The sequence below is a fragment of the Mesitornis unicolor genome, unplaced genomic scaffold (assembly GCF_000695765.1).
Source record: "Mesitornis unicolor isolate BGI_N332 unplaced genomic scaffold, ASM69576v1 scaffold23539, whole genome shotgun sequence".
In the NCBI taxonomy this organism is placed as follows: Eukaryota; Metazoa; Chordata; class Aves; order Mesitornithiformes; family Mesitornithidae; genus Mesitornis; species Mesitornis unicolor.
This window is the reverse complement of record NW_010208380.1, coordinates 1-13043: the sequence shown is the minus strand read 5'-3', so window position 1 is coordinate 13043 and position 13043 is coordinate 1. Positions and strand designations below refer to the sequence as shown.

General features: G+C 42.0%; 1 protein-coding gene across 1 annotated transcript; it reads left to right on the top strand.

Annotated features, from left to right (window-relative positions):
* Positions 1 to 1723: 1723 nt before the first annotated feature.
* Positions 1724 to 11345, top strand: ATAD1 (ATPase family, AAA domain containing 1; the record flags this gene model as incomplete). Its single annotated transcript, XM_010192496.1, has 6 exons — positions 1724 to 1998; positions 4319 to 4417; positions 4667 to 4787; positions 6486 to 6686; positions 7798 to 7904; positions 11242 to 11345. Coding segments are annotated over exons 1-6 (794 nt in total), but the record flags the coding sequence as incomplete, so codon positions are not given.
* Positions 11346 to 13043: the final 1698 nt, after the last annotated feature.

The following is a 13043-nucleotide window of genomic DNA, read 5'->3' as shown; positions in this document are numbered from 1 at the left end:
GGTGGGTGTGGGCCACCTGGCCGGGAAGGTCTCGGGGGCTGTGTGGGTGTAAAGTCGAGTCCTTGAACGGGACGCGGTTGCTCTTGCCCGAGGGCTCGGGGAGGGGCTCGGGTTTCCCGCCAGCCACTGAGCTTTCCCTCAGGGGGAGCAGTACTGGGACCGGCTCCGATTCTCCCCATGGTTTCTTTTTAGTATTTGAAGAGTTGGCACGCAGTGCCAACCACAATGCAGTGGTAGCCGTACAGACCTAGAGTTTGCTGCTCAATTAACTGCCCTTCTCGTTACTGCAGCAATCTGCCTAGAAAATAAACGCTAAAATTCCTGCAAAGCCAGGGAAACTTTGTTTAGAAAGGTTGTGCTTAAATTTAACTCCTAAACAGTTTTTTCTTATGATTGGTATTCAGGGCAAGGATTGCATAAGAGGTGGGACTTTTCATTGGGGCTTTTTTGGAAACTTTTTCTTGTTGGCTGAATATATAACCCTTTTATTTTAAGAAATCAGTTTTAAGAGAACACACAGAATCTGCTCGTTCTGTATTACTTGCTTAGATGCCTAAGTATCTAGTATTTGATTTCCAAGCAGGATTTTTTTTTGGATTTTAAAATTTCTAAACAGAAAATGAAGAGTTAAAAAACCCCCCAAAAACTGTTCTAGTGATCCACACTGGAATACAGTTGATGTCTTTGGTAAGTGTGTCGTGGTGCTTCTCCTAATTCCAGTCTACCAAATCCTGGTAAATGGAATCTGTGGTACAGCATTGCCTTGAGTTGGATGTGAGGTTGACATCGTGCAACCGCTGGCCGAGCGAGGGGGAATTCAAGGATATCTTGGCTGTCGGTAGCCTGGCTTTTCCCTGTCTGACAGCTCAGCTTGGAGACCGGCCAGGGAGTGTTGGAAGCTGCCAGAGGAATTGCCACTGATTTTGTCCTTGCAGCGAGAAAATCGGGTGGTGAATGAGGAGAGCACTGGGGATTCTCAAGCAGAAACCCCGCCAGCTGATGAGAAAGTAGATTGGGGAAAGAGGACTTTTGACTTTATAAGTCATTTTTGCAGTGTTTTAGGGAGAGATTTTTCCTCTCTGCAGTGTGCTCCCTTAACTTGAAGGTGCTGTGCTTTCTGGGTTTGGCTCATACAGCAGCCAGCTTTTTCCCTTGATAGCTGTGTGCCACATCCAGTATTTTCCATTTTCTAGGGATATTAATAACTCCATATATATTCTGCTTGGTGCAGGCCTCAGCTCTTAACCTCATTTTATTCCAATGCAAGTTGTCAGTCACTCCTTGATGTGGCAATCAGGTGCTTTTCCTTTTAACTTCCTCTTAGGGAAAAGAATTCCGTGTTTAAATAACATAGTCACCTTTGTCTCCATGACTTGGCATTCTTGGGTCAATAACAGTCACAAAATGCCAGTCTTAGTGGGAGAGTAAACTTGGCACTGAAATAAAGTAATCTTTTTTGCTTCATTAAGGTATTGTGTAGCTGAAAGGAATGCAGATTTTTTGAGGGAAGAGTGAAATCAGGACTTTTTTGTAGGTAGTCAAGAAGTAAGGCCTCAAATCGTTGCTGCCATTTCTTCTTTGCTTCCTGAAAGTGGAAATGAATCCACAGTTATACTCAGCGCTGCACATTTTAATCTGATGCAGTTTTATCTGTTGGGGCTGTGCTATTGTTGAGTTATTTCGTTATAGCTTCGTGGTAAGCTTTATGCCCATGGTGTGCATGGCAAACAGATTTTATACAATGTGTTTAAATATGAGGCAAGTGTTTTCTCAGCTTTAATTTTCTTTCTTTCTGTCTCTCCTTGTGCTTTTTTACATTTAGCGTTGAGAGGCAAAATGGTCCATGCTGAAGCATTTTCACGTCCTCTGAGCCGAAATGAAGTGGTCGGGTTGATTTTTCGTTTAACTATATTTGGTGCTGTAACATATTTCACCATTAAATGGATGGTTGATGCCATTGATCCGACCAGAAAGCAGAAAGTAGAAGCTCAGAAACAGGTAGGATTTGGTTCGTAAATACTTGTGTGAAGTGCTGTCTTGTTCATCACTGTGCATACAGAGAAATCTGCTGACTTTACGTAAACTGGATTTGCAGTAATTGATAAAGTAATTGATGAAAGCGTGTGGAATAATAAGAATAAAAAGCATCTTTTAGTAAATCTCAGGATCTAGGATGGTAGCATTTTCAGTGCTTACGTTTTATAACAAGTTAAAATTTTCTCGCTTGAAGTGGTGGCAAAACTGTTGAACTGGGGCGCAATGTTGTCTCTAATGGTCACTGTGATGAGCACTGTGCCTTTGTGGCCAAGAAGGCCAATGCCATCCTGGGGTGTATCAGGAGGGGGGTGGTTGTAGGTCAGAGAGGTTCTCCTGCCCCTCTACTCTGCCCTGGTGAGACCACATCTGGAATATTGCGTCCAGTTCTGGGCCCCTCAGTTCAAGAAGGACAGGAACTGCTGGAGAGAGTCCAGCGTAGGGCTACAAAGATGATGGAGGGAGTGGAGCATCTCCCTTATGAGGAGCGGCTGAGGGAGCTGGGGCTCTTTAGTTTGCAGAAGAGGAGACTGAGGGGAGACCTCATTCATGTTTATAAATATTTAAAGGGTGAGTGTCACGAGGATGGAGCCAGGCTCTTCTCGGTGACAAACAATGATAGGACAAGGGGTAACGGACACAAACTGGAACACAGGAGGTTCCACTTCAATTGGAGAAGAAACTTCTTCTCAGTGAGGGTGACAGAGCCCTGGCCCAGGCTGCCCAGAGAGGTTGTGGAGTCTCCTTCTCTGCAGACATTCAAAACCCGCCTGGACGCCTTCCTGTGTAACCTCATCTGGGTGTTCCTGCTCCGGCAGGGAGATTGGACTGGATGAGCTTTTGAGGTCCCTTCCAATCCCTGACGTTCTGTGATCTGCAAGTGTGTGGTCCCAGTGACAGCTTTGCTAAGCAGCAGTCACATTACATAGTGCTCTCATCACTCTCTTGGTTACTTTTTAAAACCCCGAGCAGAAATAACTTAATTTTCTGCCACTTTTCGGCAGGTTAATGGCAGAGGCAGAGCCTGTAGTTCCTTGTCACAAAGAGTGGCACTGCTGTCCAAATGCTTTTTTAAGAACACATTTGCACTTTGTCCCTCTGTTCTCCCCTCCACCAGCAGTCAAAATGCCCTGGAAAGGAGAGGAAAAAAGTGAAAAGCCTCATTCTTTATGTTGAATCAGAATGGTTCACGGGGCTTAATGCTCCGGGAAAAGCTTTAGGTTCATTTCAGAACCAAAAGTTTAATATTTCCTTTGGAAAGTATTGAAGGAAATGTCGCAATGTCTTTTTGTTTTCTGGCTGACACAGATTTCGCAGATTCAAAGAGCAGTTTTGAGCAACCTAATTCTCTTTTTGGGTGGGTTTTCTTTTTTAATGCAATCTTTAGTGGAAAAAAAAACTGGCCCCGCTTTACAAATCAGCTTTCACAATCTGTGCCAGTGCCAGATATTATATAAGAGGTTGCAGCATCCCAAAAGCGTGTCAGGCTTAACCACAAGTTTGAGTAGAAAGAGAAACGGAATTGGGAAAGCGTGTTGACACAGCAAATGACTTTTCCTTTTAAACTGGGAAAAAGAAAACAATACATCGAAAAAAATTGACTGGCTTCTGTGAATTATCTTTTTTCTTTTTCTCCTTCTTCTCAAAACTGAATTAATCTCTCCTTGGTATGGTAGTGGGGAGGTTTGAGGCAGGGCGTGCATTTTTATAATGGCACAAATACGTCTCTCATTAAAGTGCGTGTGTATTATTTGCAGGGCTGTGAATGAAAATAATTAAGCATATGAAAGAACTGTGGAGTTCTGTGTAATAACAAGTTTCAGGCTTTTCCTCTGAATCCTGTACAAAGCTTGTAAGGACTAATGGGCCTTTTCTTTTTTAAGTGTAACAAATCTGTATCGGCTTTGGAAACTCGTGTGCAGATTGTGGAGGCGATTTTGCACTGAGGTTACCTGTGTGTCTGCCCACCTGAACAGCAAACGCTGTGTTTTAATGTTTGTTTAGCTTTTCAGGTCATAGTGTATGACTTGTGGGTGTGGGGGTGGGAGGGCTGGTGTGGCACTTACTTGTTGGGAACTGAGACATATGACTTAGTTTCACTTAAGTGACAGCAAGTCATTAGGAAATAGCAGAACCTTCTACTTCAGAAAGATGTAAGCTCTTTTCAGCTGTGACTTATGGAGGAGTTTTTCAGACTCCAAGCAGCAGTTCTTTTAAAAACTACTTTTCGAGTTAAGTATTCAGTTCCTTTCTCCGATTTTCTTGGTGGTTTATTTCCCCCCAGGCTGAAAAACTAATGAAGCAAATTGGAGTGAAAAATGTCAAGCTTACTGAATACGAAATGAGTATTGCTGCACATCTCGTAGACCCGCTTAGCATGCACGTAAGAAACTGTTTGCTGTGTTACTCCAATTAAAGCGCTTTGGATGACATTGTCACGTGTGTGTATCTACGGAAATACATAGAAAACACTTCTGTAATTTAAAACTAAAATTCCATAGTTGAGAGCAAAGTATTTTAATCACTTGTAATTTTGATTTTTGAGGCCTTGCACTTCTTTTAAGCTTGTGGATATTTTTTGGCTGGCAGGGACTAAAAAAATAATTTCTAATATTTGTTTTTTCCATATCAGGTAACCTGGAGTGATATTGCAGGCTTAGATGATGTTATTACAGATTTGAAAGACACTGTCATTTTGCCTATCAAGAAGAAATATTTGTTTGAAAATTCCAGGCTCTTACAGCCACCAAAAGGTAGGAGGAAATGTTACGGGTTTGTATGTTGGCATTATAACAATCAGAAAAAACCAAAATAAAACCCCGAACAAGCAAACAATCAAAAGAAAACCCACCAAAAAGACAAAAGTTACAGTTACCCAGAAAGGAAAGAGGAAGTGGGTTGCGAGTCCACAGTGCACCCATTAGGACTGATGCCAGGGAAAACTCTCAGGTCTTTCCTTGTCTCTTGCCGTGAAGTCACGGCAAGTTCTAGTGAGTAAGTTATGTCTTGATAATGAAGCAAAAATTGCTTTTCAATAACTCATGTTACATTTTGGTGCACTAATCTGTGTAGCCCACGTTTTTAGCTACCTAAGTTGTCGGTTGTTTTTCTTCTTGCACCCCACCTTGTCCTTTGGCAGAGGCGAGCTATTACTTGTGCAGCTTCGTACCCTTGGTTAATATTTCTACAGTATCATAGAAACATACGTCATAAGCTTGAGACGTCAATGCAAGCTGATCTTGCCAGACATCTCTCAGTTCTAGTCCTGGAAATTCCAGTCATTCAAAGAGGCAGAGATCCCATTTTTATTCTGGAGAAGCCTTGATTTTCCCTGGAGCTGAGCTGCACGGTGTTGACGCAGTAAGGAAACCGGCAGATGACAAACTGATTTTCCAACAGTAAACCAGAAGTTGGACTCTCTCTGCTGGAGTCCTTACGGTCGTATTTGCTGTGTGTTACTGCAGACAAGCAGAATTTGAACCTAAAATGTTGGACAAAATGCCCAAGTTTATCTTTACTGCTCTGATTCCTGGAATATTGTCTTCTGAAAATTCTCTGAAAACCATTAATTGCTGCCTGTATCAGTGACCGTCTCAGTTTCATGTACTGAGTGGTGGAAAATGCAACAGTGTTGTAACTTGTTTAGTTTTTCCAGGCTACTTTTTGTTTAAGTCACAAATTGAAGCTGTCTGGAAAATTACTTTAATGTCATGATCTAAGAAGCTGAAGGAAAAAATTATGCTTTTAATTTATCTTTTTAAAGCAGACTTTCCATATATGGCAAGCTACCCAGTTTTATTAGTGGCTTGTACTGTGTGTTAATAGGAAATCAGTGCTTCAGAGTAATTATGTTTGTGGTCATCAGTCACATAAACAGAAGAAAAACCCCTAGTAATTCTCTGTGTTCCAGGCTTGTTTGACTTTTATTTTTTTTCCTTTAAATTGTTTTCTTTACAACTGTGTTAGAAAAACACTGTTGTGGATTCTTGCACTGTGACAAGTTTAAAAATAATATGAGGTGCCACATTTAATTGTGGGTAATTTGTTCAAAATGTTTGTGGGCGCTTTTTTTTTTTCCTTTTTCCTCTCTGTGCTAAGTTTTATTCACAAGGCTGGAACTGGCTATAAACAAGGCTTGTCAAATGCTTACAAGAAATGAATAGTGTTTTCATTTTATGTAACCTTTACAGCCGCAGTAATAAACCAGTCATCTCTCAGACAAATGTCTCCCTTCCGTTTCACCATACCTCTTTTGAGATATTCTTAGCTTTCATTTTATGATAAGGCTATCTTAAATAACTCTGTATTTGATTTGATGGAACGCCATGTAATGTAGTTTCTTATCTTCTAAAGCCTGGATAAAATACAAGCCTGGACACTCTCAGGTCTCTTACACCAGAGCGTGTTTTCTGTACAGCGACCAGAGAGCGTTAACGCCGTTACTTTTACAGGAGTTCTTCTCTACGGCCCTCCTGGCTGTGGCAAAACGCTGATCGCCAAAGCTACGGCGAAGGAAGCGGGTTGTCGATTTATTAATCTGCAGCCTTCAACACTGACGGACAAATGGTATGGAGAGTCTCAAAAACTGGCTGCTGCTGTCTTCTCCCTTGCTATAAAGCTCCAACCATCCATCATTTTTATTGATGAAATAGGTAAAAAAAGATATATATATATTTTTTAAATAAGTAACTGTAGCAGAGTCACATTAAATTGTTTGTTCAGGTTGATGGGTGTATTGATTTACTGTCATCTGAAACGAGATTTAGTAATATAAATAGTATTGTAAAGTAATGTTGCCAAAGTAGGAAAAACGGTGTGTTTCTTCCTCGTGTTAGTGGAGGAAATTACAAGTAATTAAGTAATTATAAGTTGCTGCTTATTTTTGGTTGGGCTAAGGTGGTTCATGAGGAAAGCTTTTCTTCTGTCAAGGGAACTTCTTATTCAGGAAACCCATCACCAAATATACCTCAATGCTTCTGCCATGAGGGCATGTAAGGGAAAGTAAAATACAGGTTTAGGAGAGCTCGGGAATAATAGTTTAATAAGGCTGAAGAAGTGGGGGGAGAAGTTCAGCTAGGAAGACAGCAAAGGTGCCAGTGGTTCAGTGCACTTGGATTTGTCACATCAGTGTTCAAGTCCCCGTGAACTTGAGGAGTTGGGTTAAGATCACTCATTGTCTTATAGCACTGGCACTCAGAGGGAGTTGTGCAGTTTGCAGAAACAGAGAAGCTTTTACCCTTTCCATAGCTGGGGTTTATGAAGGGGCTACATTCCTAAGATGCTTTTGATCCTTTTGTATGCGTTTGGAAAATGTGTTTTTCTACCAGTTGGAAAGTCATTAGTCAACCACTAGCAGAGCTAGAGCTCTGCGTAACAAAGTGTATAGCCTACTAGTGAGTCCTGCAGCTTGCTGTTCTCCTGTGCTTTGGTGTCCTTTAGCTTGCCAGACACTGAATGCTTCCATTTCTGCGTGAGAAATTAAGGTGAAAGTTACACTTCCCATGAATTCAGGGAAGCGAAAATTTGGAGCACGAGTTGGGACAGTCTCATGTGATGAGTACATGTGTAATGTTATTTAAAAGATGTGCTTAAAGAAGTGATGAGATTCCACTTCATCATCATAAAATATTTTTCATTTGTTGATAAGGCTTATGAAAAACGTGTAAGATAGCAAATAGCACAAGTCTGCACAAGAGAAGTTGAACAGCAGTGTTTCTATGGCAGGATTGAAGGTAAACTGCTTTACTGAATCCTTTAATACAGATTCCTTCTTACGAAGTCGGTCAAGTTCTGACCATGAGGCTACAGCTATGATGAAGGCTCAGTTCATGAGTCTGTGGGATGGCCTGGACACTGATTACAACTGCCAAGTGAGTACAGAGATGACGAGAAAAGTTACGGGATCCTTCCCTCTCGGTTATTGCGTGCTGAGCCATTTGGGAGGGTGGTAAATGGCCAAAAGAGGTTCTTTACCTGTCAGTGTTAGTGATTACAAGAATATTTTGGGAATGAGAGGAGTTCTATTAGTAGAACATTTTTCTTCTTGAGAAGACTGTTTTTGTAGGTGTTTTGGTTTTAATTAAGAGGGGTTAGTTTCAGGAGTGTCTTAAGTCTCAATCATACAGCTGTATAGTTTGAGCTGCCAAAATTGGGCACTTTTAAACCGTTTTGAAAAACATTTTGTCAACAGTGTTGACAACTTCAGGTGAAGTGAAATCTTTGATTTCAGGAAAGGTATTGAAAGATCCGAGTGTCCATCCCAGCTGTGGGTTGGTGAGTTTGTTTCCAGAAAAGCCTTAGACTGGCATCAGGCAAGCACTAGAAACTGGAGTTAATCTGAAAGGGTTCCAAGTTGATGTTATCAAAAGACAAATTCTATTAAATAGAGCCCTGCTTCCATCCCATTGTTCCCGTATGCTTCTGTCCTTCTCCCACAATCTCGACAGAAGTATTGTATTTTGGAGAGGAAAAAAGAAACAAACCCAAAAGCTGCTGGTGCTGTAAAAACAGAGAAAGAAACAAAAACCATTTATGAAACAAATGACTTGAATGTAGCGTAGATGAAAGCCCCCTTGGTATGTTTCTGAACATACTGGAGCAATCTTTTTAAAGCCTTTAAAAAGGATGTTTATTCTTCAATTTTAAAATCTTCAGCCTTTTAAATCTCTCTTTTTCTGTGAATTGGTTCCTATGCTCTGACCTCCATTAGTTTTTTCTCTGTAAAATCTGCTTTTCCTTCTCTCTCAAACTTGTACTAAAGATTATTTTCAGTTGATTTTTAAAAAAAACTGAGTAGAACATAGTGAATATCTATACACCAAGGGACTTTAAAGCAGAATGTTTGCTTACCAGTAGTAGGAGCCCAAAGGTATCGATGCTCAACTGGAAGCTGATACAATCTTGCAAGCACACATTTCTTCTGGTGTTTGAATGTATTATCTTTTTTCCCAGTATACTGACAACTTTTTGGAGCAGTTCATTCAGAATTGTTCATTCCCCATCTCTCGAGTTCAGCCTGAAAAGTCACTCTTGTCCCTTACTCATATGTTTTACAGGGCAGGGAGCCACCTCACTAAAATGCAACACAAACAATTGCCTGTAGACACTGCAGGAGGTGTTTCAATTTTTTTTAGGAGTGTTTTGTTTCAATAACGAATTTCAGGCTCCTTCCTGAGATGTCATTGCAGTTCAGGAAGTGCTCGTTAAGCAATAGCTTTGACACTTGCGTTGTCTCCGTTTTTGACAGCCCACTCGCTAGGCTCTTCTGTTAATTACAAATGTCTACTTGGGAGCTTTGGGTTGATTGTTGGATTCTTGCCGAACCAATTTTGTCTGAATAACAGTTACAGTAACAAAAATTCCAAATGCTAGGAGGAAATTGTAAATTAAGTGTTGTGATGAATGTTCTTTGTTCCTGTGTTGACTGCACCTGGAAAGTGTGCTCAGTTTTGGGCTAAACCTGCCAAGGACATAGTCTTGAGTCTGTACTTGAGCAGGAACTTGTGGCATAGTGCCTGGAAAACAGAGCTGTCCTGCTTGAAGGGACAGTTTGAATCTGGAAGCCCTGCACAGCTGTATTTGTGCCCTGGAGTGGTCCCACATTTGCAGAACCTGCAGGCAAAGCTGGTTTTGGGAAGGTTCCTCAGCTCCAGTAGCACAGAGGGAGCAACATTTCACAGAATCACAGAATTGCTCAGTTGGAATCTGAGATCATCACGTCCAACCGTTCCTGTCTACCCACTAAACCATATCCTTAAGTACCTCATCTACCCGCTCTTTAAACACATCCAGGGATGGTGACTCCACCACCTCCCTGGGCAGCCTGTGCCAGCTTCTGACGACCCTCTCAGGAAAGAACTTCCTCCTTATCTCTAACCTGAACCTCCCTTGGCACAGCTTGGTGCCGTTTCCCCTTGTTCTATCCCCATCACCTGGGAGAAGAGACCAGCACCCACCTCTCCACAAGCTCCCTTGAGGCAGTTGGAGGTGGTGATGAGGTCTCCCCTCAGCCTTCTCTTCTCCAGGCTAAACAAGCCCAGTTCCCTCAGCCGCTCCTCATCAGGCTTGTTCTCCAGAGCCCTCCCCATCCTTGTGGCTCTTCTCTGAACACGCTCCAGAATCTCAACAGGTCCATCTTGATGTGAAACCCGAGGAAGCACAGCACAGGTGCAGCGATGCCCCTTTGCAGGAGGCAGCTCAGCCAAGCATTAGCTTGTGTTTGGCATCCTTGCGTGCGTGACTCTTTCTACAAGGTGAAAACTGCCGCAGCCCCGGTGAAAAACGCACCTTTTGGCTTTTTCCGTGCGTAGCAATTTGCCACGGTGTGATGAAGCCTCTAGGTGGCAGAGCGACTCTGCTCCGGGACACGCAACCCGGCCTGGCCAGGGGCTGCCGGAGCTGCCAGGACTGGCTGCGCTACAGTGACCCCAGACAAAAGAGCAGGGCATGTCAAGAAACTGAATTGATAGGAGATTAATTTCCCTGACATTTCTCACTTTCGTGACTGGCTGTTTACAATGTACATAACTTACAATAACAAATGAGAAAACAAAGATGATGTGAATGGGAAGTAAATTTGTTCTTAAACTAACAATTGGAATGCGGTCAAATGAGGTAAATACTCTCCTTGTGTTGAACTTGGCTTGTCCACACCTAATGCACTGCTCTTGCAGTACACCAGTGCATAGAGGTTCTTACTGACTTGTAATGCTTTTTTTTTAATGCTAAACAAAAAGGAGAAAGATTTTAGTGCATGCCAAAGCTGCAGGTTTGGTCATTCTGATGAGCTGATTGCATTTCTTTTTTCCACATAGCACAAAAATGCCAAGTTTTTTAATACCTTACCGAAGCGTCTCCTTTCAGGTTCCTCCCAGACCCGCAGAAACTAAAGAGACATCACCGACACTTATAACCAGAAGTTTTGGGTTACTGCTTAGAGTTTGAACGTTCAAATTGGGCTCAGAAGGCTTCAGACCAGTGTGAAAAATCTCCACACAGATGGTTCTCTGTGGTGCCAGCGCTTTCTTCAGCTTCTTTTTTAAATCCAGTTGCTGAAATCAGTACCGAGAAACCTTGTGTAACTTCTTTAAATGTCGATGTTCCTGATAAAGTGTGGAAAAGTCACATGTTTGGTTTTGAAACTCCAGCATAGCGATGTTTTCAAAAGCTGGTTCCAGGCTGACTAGTTTTTTCTGTTGGTGTATGCAGGTAATAGTGATGGGAGCCACCAACCGTCCTCAGGATCTTGACTCTGCAATCATGAGAAGAATGCCAACCCGGTTTCACATCAACCAACCTGTAAGTCGTGCCAGGTTTGCCTGAACAGTGTGCCCAGTGGCACGGGTGCCCTGTCAGCCAGGAAACACACATCTTTCCTTGTTTTTTTTCAAAGAAATACTGTATTATTTTGATCTGGTTTTAGTTTTTTTAGGAGCACGCACATAACTTTGCTTTTTAAGGTGAAGTTTCTCACAGAAATCTTGATTCCTTGGGTCTTTTATCTGAAACAACGCCCTGTACTCTGTGAGCTTCCCACCCATTTTCTTCAGCTGTAAGAATGGAGTGGCTTAAGTGCTGCACTCTGGATAGAGCTTAGTTTTAACTTGCAAATAACCACAGAAGCACAAAAGTTACTGCACACACTTGCCTACTGGGGAGAGCGGCACCCAGGTTGGATGGTGTCAAGAAGCAGGTACATATTGACCACCATTTATACCTTCTGAATACACTGTGTTTAGTTTTCAAGGAGAGAAGAGGGAATGAAATTTGCATATCAAAGCCTAGATTCTGCTCAAGTGTTTTCACAGTCAGGCACAGCAAGCGATCTGGAAAACTTTTTATTCCACTTACAATTTATACCAGCAGGCAGTGATTAAGGTCTTTGTCAATTAGGCCAGCCGTCACAAGTGAACCTTACTGTAAATTTTGCTATTGCCAAATTCAAGGTATTTTAGCCACCTTCAAACACTTAGCGATATCACAGGATGTTTTTGTATCAGTCTTATAAAGAGTTCAGTCGTGGTTGTCGGTATTCCCTTCTGGCTACAGAAATATCCTTTGTTCTTCATTTTTTTGCAGAACCTTAGAGACAAAACTACAGGAGTAAAACTGTTATTGATTGTGCAAGAGAATAGTTATGTTCCCAGGCCCATCTTTTTTGAACTGGCTTTCACTCCTTGTGGGCGGATGCTTTTCAAAACAAAACATTTATGACCTAGTAATTGCTTTTCTATGATGCCTGCTCTTAGGGTTTCATACACCTTGCTCACTGTCGAGTTTTGCTTGAATCATTAAGGGGGAAGGATGTGTATTTTAGTCTTTCTGTCAAGAGGGATGAAATATCTGTGAGTAACAGTGCCTCAAGTTATCACAAGGGTTGGCTCCCTCTCCCAGGATCAGGACTACGACAGGAGGTGTCATTTAGGTCTCACTACAGCCATATCATGAACTCACTGCTTATCTCTTGTTCTTGCCTATGGGACTTTGTGACACAACCAAGTTTGGTTACAACTCCTTTATTGAGGGCCAAGAGAGTTTATGTGCTGTGGGGTGGAAGTGTGCACAGTGGTATTGCTGTAGAGTAGCTGAAGCCTTGCAGGCTTTATAACTAAGTTGGAGATGAAAACGCCTGAGGTTACTCATAAGAAAATACCTGCAAGGCAGAAGGAAATGGAAGAAGTGATTTTTTGAGACAGAAGATCAACTGCTCAGCTGCCAGAGTAGCTGTGTGGTAGTTTCTTCCCTTTTCAACAATCAAAGTGAGTGTAGGACAAGTTTGGTTGTAGGAGACACAAAAAGCAGTCTCTCTGCTGCCTATGTTCTACCTTGCTAGTAAGGATATGCTCAGGTCTTAACTGTTCCTTGCAGTAACCTCATTACAGCATGTGATTTTATATTGCTTAAAATTTCCCGAGTGTCATCTGCAGAAAAAGTTGGTTTTTGTTTCTCGTTGTTGTGGTTTTTGATTGTTTGGTGGTGGTGGTTGGGTTTTTTTGTTTGTTTGTTTTTTT